The 13,634-nt window shown below is 47.5% G+C and overlaps 1 protein-coding gene across 2 annotated transcripts in view; it reads right to left on the bottom strand.

The window, feature by feature from the left end:
* The window catches only part of Hivep1 (HIVEP zinc finger 1), a 135,112-nt gene extending 128,799 nt beyond the window's left edge, over positions 1-6,313 (bottom strand). Inside the window, exons 1-2 of one of the 2 annotated variants that reach the window (XM_048419638.3) lie at positions 6,200-6,313; positions 130-272 (exon numbers count right to left, since the gene is read on the bottom strand). In XM_048419638.3, coding sequence (XP_048275595.3) covers positions 130-169 — 40 coding nt within the window. In that variant the 5' untranslated portion in view covers positions 170-272; positions 6,200-6,313. Of the gene's footprint in view, positions 1-129; positions 273-3,535; positions 3,677-6,199 lie in introns of those variants that run through there. The other variant, XM_085699421.2, reaches the window with a different exon arrangement.
* Positions 6,314-13,634: the final 7,321 nt, after the last annotated feature.

Here is a 13,634-nt window from a genome sequence, read left to right as displayed (position 1 = left end):
GACGAGAGGAATGAAACAAAATGGATCTGGCTGGGAAGCAGGCTCAGAGTCTAAGGAACCCACAGCCATTGCTGGTGCCAATGATATGCTGGATGAGGTCATTGGAAGCCTTTCTTCCCCGAGCCTTACCTCGGAGATTTCTGGGATGAATTTGCTTCGTTCGAGGCATTTTCTTAGATTTAAGAGCTCTTTTTTCTTCTTAGAAATTGTTGGAAGAGCAGGTTACAAAAGGCTGGCTCCATGTACTTGTCCGACATCAGTTAATTCACGTGCTGTAAAGAAAAAGATAAAAGCAGTAAATCCCACTACCTTTAAAAGAAAAGGATACTTCAAAAGTTAGGGTTTAGAGCAGTGCTGACCTAACCACAAGAAAAAGTAACCTTTGCGAACTTTATTTGCTGTTAACTAAGCCTGGGACAGGTTATCACGGCACTCCCCAGGCCCTCTTGTTGACTACCCAAGAGGGAAAGAAGTCACTAGACATAAACTAGACAAGCGTGAAAATATTCACTTAGGACAGCATTACTGGAATTACAATGATAAAGTTAGTATAAGGTGACAGAGAGTCAGGCTGTATATAATCCATAACCCAATGCTCTGGTCATGTCTCTTCCATTGACTCAGCTATCACACATAAAGTTGCTATGGTGGCTGTTCCCCAGTGATGACAACGCCTCCATTCCAGACTCACTGGCAGGACTGCACATGCCTGTGATCAGCAGCTACATGTTGACCTTTGAGTAGACCACAGACATGCCTCACATTCATGCTGGAGCACTCGGTTATCAAAGAAAGATCTTCCAGGGCATTCTGTCCCCTCTAGCACAGGTCAGGTACTGTTCCAGTTGGTGTAGGTTACTAAAGGATTGCAATTCCAGTAACACAATATGATCACGTTGCCTTAGCAAAAAGCAGTCCTTTGTTGTTTTAAGTCTCTGATGCCTGGGAATTACTTGTTAGTGTAGCATAACTTAGTCTGTCCTGACTGTGCCTTTTCAAAAGCAATCTGAAATTCATCGTGCCAATATATAATTATCCAACAGGCAGGTCCAACCTACACCCCATGGGCAGTAACCAAGTTTGACTGGGGATCTCTATGAATTCCACCCAATACAAAATGGCAAACTTATTTAAAACATTACAAGATTTCTTTTGTCCTTTGTGTAACTCTGTTGCAAGGTTCTTGAGCCATGACATTATGTTGCAATGTCAAAAGGTTGAATGTGCCTGAAACCTAACCACCCATATGCCCAAACCAGCAACCTGAGTTCTCTTCTCTTCCATTGGATTCTTTCTCAACAATCTGTTAAAATTTTAGCTTTAACTTCCTGCAACAACGCTGATAAGCAAAGCCCATTATGTTGGCACTAAAGGTGAAACAAAGTTTAATTACTAAGCAAACAGAAAGAATAGACTAAGGATGCTTTGTTTAAAAGCTTTCCTATCTATTACTACACTCAGCACAAGGGAACATTTCGTGGGTACTAGGGTACTAGTTTTAATGTAGAATTTCTACTTATCACCTAATTTAATCCTAACAACTGGGACAACAGCTCTAATTCATCCATTTTATATTTAAAACAAAGTAGTTTTGGGAGAGGTTATGAAATCTGCCTCAGATCAGTAACTAACTATGGAATGTGGCCCCACATGACTCGGTGCCCATTTCCTCAGAGAAGATAACACTTACCTACTCTAGACACCCCCCTCACAAAGGGATGAATGACACAGCAAATCATTGTGAGGACGTACTTTGGAATCAAACCAGACTGGGTTCAAGCCCAGGCTTTACCCCACACTGTGTGGCCTTGTTCAAGGTACTTAACCTCTCTGAAAAGATCAGATTTCCCAAGCTACACCAGGAAACATTATCTACCTCAGAAGGGTTGTTATAAGGACTAAGCTAAACAATGTAGAAGCATTGCCTGCCTCACAAAAACGCTGAAATATTAATTCCCGGGAAGAACGCCTCTAAGGGAAAGAATGTGTCTAATATCCCAGAATAAGGTTTTAGAAATGTATCCTTTCACTTTAGCTAAAACGCATAAGGAAAAAGCGGCTACAATTAACTTGCTTGCGGCTGTATTCCTAACAGGGCTGTTAGTCGGCTCAGGCATAGCGCAAACTGTTCACAACCTAATGCAGGAGGAAGAATATGAAACACGATGGTCAACGATGGATGCCTCTTGCAGCACCAGCTAATGACCTACAAAAGATAGTGCTCCTCAAGAAGGTTCCGACTGCACAGAGAATTTAAAAGATAAAGCCTATGAATGCTCCGTTCCTTATTAAAACGAACGCTTCTAAGCGGTCACAATATTAGGAAGTTTTCAAAGCGTAAACTCTGATTGTAAGCTGATCACGTGACCCCCATCAGCTTCCCAAGCATAAATGTAGAATATGCAAATTCCCAACCTGTAACAGCTTTGGACGACCCGGTTTTGCAGCCTCCACCCCCTGTCCCTAGCTGTCCAGCCCACGTTTAAATCCGAGGTGGAGAAGTGGTTATTATCAAAGACGACAGCACCGTAGCGACAAGGAGGAGTGAGCAACCATTCTTTCGGGAAAGAAATATATACTACAAGGTGCAAAAACAGGACACGATCAAAAAGCGTAAAGACAGTCGCAAGGAGAAAAAACATGAATGAATGTGGAGGGCGGAGCCTGGGAAAACCCCTCTGCAACGCTGCACTGAACAAAGCGCTTCGCATGCCAGAAGGAGGGGGAATGGAAGTGCCAGCTCCGGAAGGAGCCTGGAGTGGATGCAGAGAGCCGGAGGAGGAGGAGGACAGAGCAGGCGAGCGCGGCAGCCTTGAGACTCCTCCTCGCCAGCCTAGCCACCGCCGCCCCCTCCCCTCTCTAGCCGCAACTCCTGCTGGAGCCCGACCCCGCGGCGAGCCCCAGCAGCCCCGCGCCCCTGCCCACCGCCTCCCCCCATCCACCGGCGGCGGGCGCGCGCCCTACCCGGAGAGAAACTACCCAGGTGACCCGGAGTAAACAGGCACTCCGGGCAAAGAACGAAAGGGAAAGCGAGCCACAAAGCCGGGAGGTGCGGAAGCCGCGGCCTGGTCTCCCGCAGCCCAGCCGAGTCCTCCTGCAAGAAGCAGCGGTGGCGACTGGGAGACCGGCCCTCCGTACCTGCTGGGCTCGCAGGACCACAGCTCCCGCCGCCTGTGCGGCCAGGACCCGCTGAAGTGGCAAGCGGCTCCCGCACGCAGCATCCCCTCCGCAAGGTCGGCGCCGGCACACGCGCACACACTCACACGCATACCCGCGCGCCCGCCCGCCCGCCAGGGGGAGGTGGTCCCGGCCCCCGCCCCCCGCGCTGCGCTCTCCTGGGTGCAGCGCCCCCACCACCGCGCCCGGCCCGCACCCGTCGGGAGCTGCGCTGCACTTGACAACCGGGACACAAGCAAAACCTCCTCCCGCGGCCCCGTCCCTGCCGCGCCCGGTCCAGCAGCCGACCGGCACCGAGGCGCGAGCAGGGCGCGGGAGGGACCGGGTGGGACCCGGCAGGAGAGCGGCTGGCCTTTACCTCTCCCGGGTGTCCGTGAGGACGGCTGGCAGCTCGAGGGCGACCAGGGCGAAGGTCGGCGGCTTCCCCCGCGCGTGGGCGGGGCGGCAGGGGATCCCCGGGGGCGGCGGGGCGGGGGCTGCGGCGGGAGGGCGGGCTCGCGTGAAGCCGGCCCGGGGCCCCTGCCGCCCCGCCCGCCCGCCCGCCGCAGGCCCCGCCGCGGGGACCCAGGACGCGGGAGGAGGCGCGGCCCGAGGGGCGGGGCGGGGCGGGGCGGTGGAGGAGGCGGGGCTCCGTGGCCGGGGGAAGCCCGGCCGGGCCGCAGTCGGGGGCGGTTGGCCCGGGAGGAGGGGCGGGGCCGGGCGGCGCCCGATTCTCTTTACCGTCTTTTGACTTTCTAGAGCAGGATGTGGGCCGGCCCGGTGACGTCATGGTGTCTCCCAGCCCCGCCCCTCGCCCTGGCCCTTGTCGGGAGGAGGAGGACCCGGGAGGGAAGGAGGGAGGGAGGGAGGGAGGGGGGACCCCAAGGGGGTTTCCTCAGCTCCACGTAAAGGGAAGGGGAAATCATTGTGAAACTTTAAACTCATTAACTTTGAAAAATAACTTTAAAAAAAAAAGAGAGAGAGAAGCGGGGTGTTGATTTGGAGGGTCGGAGGGGGGGACCTGTTATTAAGCCCTGAACTGAAACCACTCTTTTGGTGGCGGATGTTCTATTAAAAGACCGAGGGAAGCCAAGGTTATTCCGGAGAGAGCCGGTGCTTCCCAGAGCCCAAGCCGGGAGCGCAGTTAACCCCTCCTTGCCTGCCTGACAGCTGGGAACTAACCCGCTAGGGAACTTTTGGAGCAGAGGAGGGGGGTGCGGGGCGGAGCCACCCAGCGGGCTTCTGGACCTCTGGGGGAGTGAAAGGGAAGACAGACTAATTTATTACAAACCAGAGTTTGACCCCCGGCTGCTAGAAAGCGTTAGAGAAAGGGGGCTGGAAACTTCTGGAAATATCAGGAGAGTTGAGTCTGGGGAAGGAAGCAGGTTTTCAAGGTTAGACATAAAGATTGGTAGCAGTTTGAATTTAAAAGTTCCACACAGCCGCTAAAAAGCCGGCTGAAGTGACTGATTTAATGGGCCACCTCAAAGTTGGAGAGAAAAACGTGTAAAAAAAAAAAAAAGACGCAAAACAAAAATATTCATTGCTAAACGACCATACGCCTACTAACAGCTGACCATCTGTGCAAACTTGTTTTGTTCCCTTGGGCTTTCATAAAGATGTCTAGGCCGTTCCTGCTAACGGTTGACCCCTAAAATCCCCTGAGGAAGTCCTACCTCTAACTCATTCGAGCTAAGAAAAGCTCAAAGCCCCAGAATGGAAATGATTAAAAATGGAATACTCAGTAATGGCAAGCTTGGAGCCAAAAATAATGTTTTGCAAAGGGGAAAATATGCCTACAAAAAAGTAAATTTGGTCATAGAGCAAAGATCATGCAACTAGAAAGTTCAGATGGTGGGTAACGTCCTGTTAGCCCTACAATGAAATAATGCCACTTTAATTTTTCACTGAGCTAGCGTCTATTTTATTAAATGAAACACCCAATGGGTCAGATTCACAAAACGCGTAATGTGGCGCCCCTCCCCCAGTTGGGCTGTTTGAATCTAAAGCTACACACACAGTCAGATGTGAACTAATGTGTTAAGGTAAAGACACATTCTTTGTAAGTCGAGTTTGTGTTACTAGGAACGGAAAAACAAAAGCTAAGTGCCAGGCTGCATTTTTTGACTCAATAGTCACTGAACACAACTGACATACCCAGTGTGTCTTCGGGATATAGCAACGCTTTGAACGCTTGAACAAACTGCATATCTGATTTTGAATTGCCATTTCACTATATTTTCTTGATCAGCAAACAGGTATTAAAATTTGTCTCTGAGACAGATAATACAGAACACTTTCCTGGTAAGTTTTCTGAATTTTCTAAACACGGTTTCTTTCATGCCAGAATGCAGGGGAAATATAAATAGCTTGTTACGGCTTGTTTTGTAAATAATAGGTCCTCGGAATATTGCAAATAAACGGAATTGGATGTGTGAACCCGGCTAGTGAGTGGTAAACTTCAGCTTGAACTGTCAAAAATCCTGGAACAAGGGAGATCCGGGTGACGGTTCTAGGTTAGGAGAGGCAGAGAGGTTCCTAGGGGCCCCTCTGTCTCTACCCAGCGGGCCATGTAAATGTCTATGTTGCTCCCCTTGGGAGAAGTAGGGTCCTGTGGGGACTCTGACCATATTTCTCCAGTTGAACAGTTCAGGGAGAGCCCCGTCAATGCCGCGCTACGCCCGCTTCTTCCCAACCTGGGTTCCCACGCGGCCACCCGGTGCTGCCTGGCTCGGGCTCCCCCTTGGCGCGGCCCCGCGGCTCCGGCGCTCCGGCCCTCCGCCCCGTGCAGCCACCAGCGCCACCGCCACGCGGAGATCCCGGAGGTTCCTCCCGCTGGCCCTGGGTCACGCCGCCAGTCCCTCCCCTCCACCCTGCATGCTGGGCTTTCCCGTCCACCAACGAGTCCCCTCCCCTCCCCCTCACCTCCCACTTCGGGCGACCCAACTACAAACCCTTCCCTGCAAGCTCCGCAGCAACTGTCCCCTACGACCCAGCTCTTCCCAAGCCAAGCAGACAAAAGAACTGAGGGGAGAAAACTTACCGAACTGCAAGGCAAAAAGTCTGCTCCCAAGCTTCCTGGGTTCAACTTTTCATTTTAAAAACAACAAAAGCAGAAACCAAAAGCCTCCTAGGTTGGAAGTGGGCGTGAGAGGAAACGCTGGGGGAGGCGCTTGGTTCTCTCGCTGCGCTGCCCCCCCACCCCCCTTTTCTGGCCCCTGCTTGTAGCTTTGATGTTATCTGGTGAACCGCCTACGTGGGTTATACCTTGTGCTCAGCGCCTGGTGACAGCCAGATATTCTCCACTGTGGGTGCAGCAAGCAGCCAGCGCAGCAGGTGGCCAGAGGACGGAATCCCCAGCTCTAACCCAGGCTAGGAAAGGACCTTGGCAGACTCCCTTCCTCACCTGAGCTGAAGAAGGCTCTCCCAGCTAGTGATCCTGGTCTCAGAACAGTGCTGCTTTTTCTGCTCGAATCAGAGGAGGTCTCCCAGATTACATTCTTTTTCCTTCCACTCACAGTACAAACTTGTAATGAGATCGTCTGGATGTTTCTCCAAGCTCTGTTCAGTTTTTAGAGCTCAGCTTTGGAAGCGGATATTATTTTCTCTCTGAGATATTCCTGCAGCCTTGAAGAGACAAGAATACAACTCCCAAGATGAGACACTATAATAATACACTACCGATTCCCCTATGGGTCAAAATACCTGCATGCCCTCCCCCTTCTGTTGAGAAAAGATTGTAACTCTCGGTTTTGTTTTATTTATCTGCACCCTAGCTCAATCTGGATATATATTTTATTTGAAGTTTCCAGTCTCAGTCGTCACTGAGGAAAGGTGATTTGAAAGTCAGAAACAGAGGGGGCTAGTATTAAAGAAAAGGCGCGGCCTCTCGTTCATCCTCCCTGGCACATGCCCTTTATGACAGCACCAGGCCGTGTTTAGGCTTTGCCCTCTGGGAGTTTACAAATTAATGGAGACAGCACCAACACATGGAAAAATACCTGGAGGGAGAAAAGATATAAGCCACAGCTTATAAACGGCACCAATTAAAGTTACACCGGGTTATTTATATGACTGCTGAGCGATCTTTGGGTGGAGGGACGGTCTATCCGAAAACAGTTCCAGAAGAGGGGGAATCCTCAGTAGAGTTTTGAGGGAAAGTTCAAGATGTGCCAGTAAGATAAGCACAGTTCTCCAGCCCAGAGAAGCTAGAGGAGGAGAGAACTGTGAGGGGTTGCTTCCCTTCTGCAGTAGAGAGTCCTGGTGACTGAAGGAATGAATGATACCCAAATTAGGACACTCTTGAGATGGGGAGGGAGCGTCTTCCAGTTGGGAGAAATCATGCACCTGGGCTGAACCGGTAGGCTTTTCTAATAGTAGCTGTGAGGTAGTCAGAATGAACTGGCACCAGGCAGTTCAAGAAGAGCCAACTCATTCATCGTTTGGAAGGAATTAAGACATGATACTGCAAGCAGTTGGTAGCCGGTTGGAGACATCTGGACGGAGAATGGTCTTTTTAAGCAAAGTTGTTGTGGCTGATGGATTTGGGATAGATATGGGAGCTAGGGACAAAGACTACAGCAATTGTCACCCTAGCTGCAGTCTTGAGAGTGGGAGGGGTGGTGGTCCCCTTCCTTTTCCCACTTCTCCTTCATTCTAAAATGTTAAGTAACCTTCCAGGAGTCATGGAGTTAGTGCATGGTACATTCATGGTTGGGAGCCAGAGAACATTCGGATGGTTAAAAGCTATCAAGGCTGTATTTTATGGGAAATAGACTATAATAACTTTATAATATTCTGCATCTGCGGAGCAGAAAAGAAGTCCTTGTTTAGAAATCTACAGCTATTCAGGTTTTGAGAAATCGGTGCATGATGTCATAAAAGTGTAGCTGTTGGGATAGTTGAGGCTGGAAGGAGTGAAGGGAAAATGTGTTTGGGTTTGAACGCAGCTAATTTTGAGAAGGATAATGCCCTCTGCATTTGTTTGATTCACACTGCTGGCTCCGTTGGAAAGTGCCTAGTTTAATGTTAAGTATGATTCATTAATATAATAATATTATAATAATGAATAATAATATTCATTAGAATATTATTTGGTGCACTACCTGTTAAACAGTCTGGAAGAAGGGTGGTTGTGATTGATAGATATACTACCTGCCATTCTCAGAACTGTGTCCTGAAGAAGCATGAGGAATAGGTAAACAGCATTCTACATAACCAATCCCTACTGACCTGTGATCTCATTATGTAGCAATAAGTAGAACAATCTAAGACACTGTATCAGTCTGCTCGCCCAATGTAACAAACTATCATAGACCGGAGATCTTAGGCAGTATGCATTTATTCCCTCCCACTTCTGGAGGGTGGAAGTCCAAGATGAAGTTTGTAGCAGATTCCTTTCTATTGAGATCTGTCTTCCAGGTCTCCAGATGGCTGCCTGCTTGGTTGAGTCTTCATGTGGCCTCTCTGGGTGTGGATTGTATGCATGGAAGAGAAAAGGAAGAAAAGGTGACAGCTCTGGCCACTCTCCCTATAAGGACAATTCCAATGGAAGATGAGATGCCGTCTCATGAGTCTAAGTATTGGTCTCCAGCTGGTGGCTCTGTTTGGGGACCATGTGGAACCCTTAGAAGGTAAAGCCTTGCTGGCGGAAGTAAGTGACTAAGAGCAGCCTAAGGTTTTCGCAGCTGGTCCTGCTACCTACCTTCTACTGGCTTCTATTCTGAGAGCAGTATGATGGTAAGGGGTCTTGGCTGCACAGTGCCACTAACACAGCTTCAGTGTCTTTCCCTCTAAGATGGACCCCACCCTTAAACTATGAGCTAAAGTAACACTAATCCCATGGGATGAGTGCTCGCATTTATGATATCATTTTAACTCCAATTGCTTATAAAGTCCCCGTTTCCATATACAGTCTCCCCGCCAGTAGCTTTCCTGAACAAGGGGAGTGAAAGGCACAATCAGCCCTGTGGCTTGCAAGAGTTTTATTTTGAGGTTCTTTTGTTTCCTCTGAGACAGTGTCTCACTATGTAACCGAGGCTGGCCTAGAGCTCACAGAGATCCTCTGGCCTCTGTTTAGGTGCTGGGATTAAAGACTGTTTAATCTTTAGGCCACGATGAGGTGGGAGGTTTTTTGTTTTGTTTTGTTTTGTTTTATTAAGGGATGCTGAACAGTGGAGTTTATGCCAACCTAGAAAGGGGGTGTCACCTGCTTTCAAAAAGATCAGGACTTTCTTCTAGACTTCTGCTACTGGGAAAAATTACTACTAAGAAACTCTTTTTGTTTGTTGGCTGGTTGTTTTGAGATAGGTTCTCTCTAAGTAGTTTTGACTGCCCTGGAACTCCATAGGGAAGCTAGGATGGCCTCAGATTCACAGAGGTCCTCCTGTTTCTGCCTTCTGAGTGTTGGGATCAAAGGTGTGTGCCACCGCACCAGGTTTACTCTTAAACTAGGGCTGTGTACTCTACACCTTAACATTCTTCAGAAAGGATATCAACCCCCTCATGGAAATCCCTCTGTGTATACAGGTACAATGGTAAATAAATCTCTTTTATGGGTTGCCAAATGACCAAGGGGGGGGGCCTCATTTTCCTGAATACATGTAAGTTAAACATCATCCTATCTAATGGCTGCCTATCTCCTCCCATACACAAACTCTGTCTTATCACACCATTAATTTCTCTTGTATTATCTAACATACTAGAATTATCTAATTGGTTTCCATGCATATTATTTCTCAGTCCTTGAATACAGGGGCCTAAACGGGACGTAGGCATGCACGACCTCAATCCCATCGCTCCGGAGGCACAAGCAGACAGATCTTTGTGTGTCGGAGGCCAGCCTGGTATAGGGAGCTAGCTCCAGGTAAGGCAGGGCTACCCAGAGAACCCTGTCGCAAACAAACAAAATGAGAATACAGGGCTTGGAATGAGTGGAGCTGGTCAGTCCCTCACTGTTTTGGTTCCCACCTAGAACAATGTGGGAACAAGCGTCTGTGGAACAGGAGAACACTGGAATCTGAATGCTGTTCATCTTCCCATCAATATAAATGAGCTCTTTCCTCTCACATCATCCTTTTATAAACATCTGTCTAAACTTCCATTTCTGGACTCAGAGTTATCTAACAGGTCTTGAAGAGCTCCATTCAGGTTGCAGAGGAGGCTGCTGAAATTCAGAATGGTCCCAAAGTAGACACTGTCACCAGCAAAGCACTGAGAGAACTCGAGTGGAGAACTCGCAGACTGTCCTGCTCCTCCCAAATGCTTTCCCTTACGCTCTGTGCCGGTTCTCACCAGCCACTGTTTTGCCTTTTGCTTGCTCATAATCTTCATTCTCCATTTTAGAAACAAAAGTTCTCCCTACTGCGTTTAGATAGAGTTTTAGTAGCTTAGCATTTTGTGGGAACGGAAGAGAAATGGAGAGATGCCAAAAGAAAAAATGGAGGAAGCGTTTGTCCATTAAAAAGTAAGAAAAAAACTCACTGTGAATAAAAGTTTAAAGGGTGTGTGTGTGTGTGTGTGTGTGTGTGTGTGTGTGTGTGGTGATCCCACCTAATTCAACCCACATGCGTCACCTTTTCTCTCTGGGTTGCTCTAATTGTTGGATAAAAGAGGTTTTAAAAAGCAAACCCATTCCTAATGAGGAATGGAAGGAGACCGTGAGGCCATGAGTACTTCCTAGTGCTTGCACTGCTGTGTCAGGAACGTGATCAGAATGCCCCATGGTGAGCAATGCTTTGTGGAAAGGTAAGAGAGGCTCCTGGAAGAAAGGCAAAGGCCTTTTACCTCAGGTGCATTGGTTCCCTGGATTGTTCTTGGATGAGATTCCATGCTCCCTGTGACAATCATTCACATTTTCACTAGATTTATGAGATGTTTATTCTTGATGGATGTCAGAACATAGCTCTGGAATCCAATGGGGTCAGTGTACCCCGAATCTGGATATGGCCTTCTGCCTTGCTTTCACTACTAGAATCTATAGTACACACCAGGCAATTGTGTTTAAGTTGACCTGTCCTCAGAAAGTTCTGGGAAAGGGCTGTTCTGGTAGTATTTAGCATGTGCTTACTTACATTTATTTTACATGTTTCTGATTATGTTTTTCTCACCATGTCTTTCTGAACTCAAACAACCTTCCTTAGATGATGCTTTCTCTAAAACTGAAGTGAGGTTGCTCACAGCATTGGACAGTGGTCCACCCCATTCTTTCAGGGCCTCAGATCCCAGGTCCAGCAGACAAGATCTGCTCAGGTCGGCTGAAAAGTCAGCACAGCTGCTGGAATGTACATCCATAGGACTCCCGGTGTCTTTAGATCTCGCTGAGATTGCCCTTTCTTAAACTTCCCAAGCCAACAGTTTCTAACTCTCAATATTGGGTTCTACAAAGCCTTTCCCACATGCCTGCTCATTGAATCAGATTTTTGCAACTGAATTGCTTCAGGCAAACAACCATTCAGTCATCAATTTTTCCCTTTGCCTAACTCTCCACTGTATTATTCTGTACTAGTTTGTCAATTCTTCTGTTTAGAGAAGCCACGGTTATGAGTTTGTGACTTGGGGTTAATTGGCTCCCCACTTCCTCCACTGTGGTAATTCAAATTATGCCAAAATGTCTTTGGGTATTAGGAGAAAGGAAACCAAGAAAATCAAAGTCAACTTGGAGAACAAGAGTTTTACGGGAAGAAGTGACAAAATGAAAGGAGGGCTAACTCTCCATTAGCGAGATGAGCTGAAGGAGGGAAGACAGAGGCTAGCCACCAATGACATGACAGTCATGGCTCGTGGACAGTGTTTATCTGTTTCTAATACTTTTAAATTTTTCAGCTATTTTAATTTCTGCAAGAGGAGGTGGAAGTTTATTCATGGGAGATGATAAAATAAAGAGAACAAGGGTTAAAATAGGACATAAGGTTGGGGTGGGGGGAGGGGTCAGCCTGCCAGATGGCTATCTAACCTAAAGACAGTATAGATTTTATTTGAAAGGTCTTTTTGTTTTGGTTTGGTTTTGGGTTTTTTGGCTACTAATGGAGTGCACACACGAAGGCTGGTAATTATAAAGAATATTGTTGCAAGCAGCAAATCTTGGCACAGTCTCAGTATGGCGTGCTCAGAGTCAGAGTAACAAGACATACACACATTTGTCTTCGACTTGCTACTAATACAACTGTGGTTTCTGACCGCTGTGGAACCTTCTGGTTGTAAAATCCTATCCCTCGCATAGTAACATAGTAACGGGAGAGTCACAACAGTCCCCCCCCCCTTCCCTGGCTGGGATAGTACAACAGTTTGCTGACAGTGTTCTCTCAGAAAGTCCCATAGTCCAACACAGCGAACAAAATAAAGCAACTTCCAGGAAAGTAAGGCAAAAGTTGTCTACCTATATCTCATCCGATGTTTTACACTTCTAAGGGCATAGTCCTCTTTTAGCAAGACGATGTACAAGAGGGGAATGGTTCTTCCAAAAATATTTTTCTACTGTCTCAATAACCATGCATTCTTTGGGCGTTTCAAGTCTGAATAACTGATAATCCTGTACCCATTTGGATACAATGAGAAAAATAAATCATGCAAGTTTTTTTCATTAAAACCTCTAAGATTTCTTCTCAAAAAGTCTCAGATTATCTTAATTTTTAAAACACGACATTTCCCAACCAACAAATGTTATGACAGTAGTTCATGGTTCATGACCCTCAAAGGCCAGTCCGCAGTCTTTCGCCTCGGAGTCTAATCACATCTGCTCTCAAACTCTTGGGAAGCCTCCCTGAGTTAGAATAGGAAGTGTTTAACTGAGAAATCGGGGGCTGGGATGTAGCTCGGTAGGTAGACTACTTGCCTAATGTGCCTACACCCTGGGGTTTGATCCACAGCACTACAAAAACAAACATACAAATACTAAAAATAAAATTAAAAAGTGATTAAGAAATTCTGAGGGACTTTAGAAATGCAGGATGGAGTTGAACAGTGTGGTTGGTATTCTTGCTATTGACACTTTCCTGAAGCTTCCCTGCTTTGGAGCAGGGTGGGGGGAGAGCAGAATATGTGGCAATGTTGAGACCATGGCATGTGCTATTGACCAGTTGAGTAACAACTGAGTAAAAAGGAGCAGTCTGCTATGTTAATCTAGATGGTATAGAAAAGAGGAAGATATCTTGATGTCACTTCCACGGCCAAATTCCAAACCAGAAACATTGCTGATTGGCAACCTAAGCTGAAATATGTTAATAAACACTTTGCATTGTCCTCATGGGTAACATAGGTTGTAATGATGACCTGCTTCCTAGAGACCTACAGGGGAGCGCAGTGTGCTCGTTAAATGATCTGGAAGTACCTATTTGCATAAATATCTAATTAAAGACCTTTTCCTTCAGCCTTTGTGACGTGTGTGTGTGTGTGTGTGTGTGTGTGTGTGTGTGTGTGTGTGTGTTGGATCCCTTAGAGCTGTAATCACAATCCACCGAACATGGGAGCTGGGAACCGAA

The sequence above is a fragment of the Myodes glareolus genome, chromosome 14 (assembly GCF_982192425.1).
Source record: "Myodes glareolus chromosome 14, mMyoGla1.1, whole genome shotgun sequence".
NCBI lineage: Eukaryota > Metazoa > Chordata > Mammalia > Rodentia > Cricetidae > Myodes > Myodes glareolus.
Note: the sequence above shows the minus strand (reverse complement) of the source record. Positions and strands in the feature narration are given on the sequence as shown.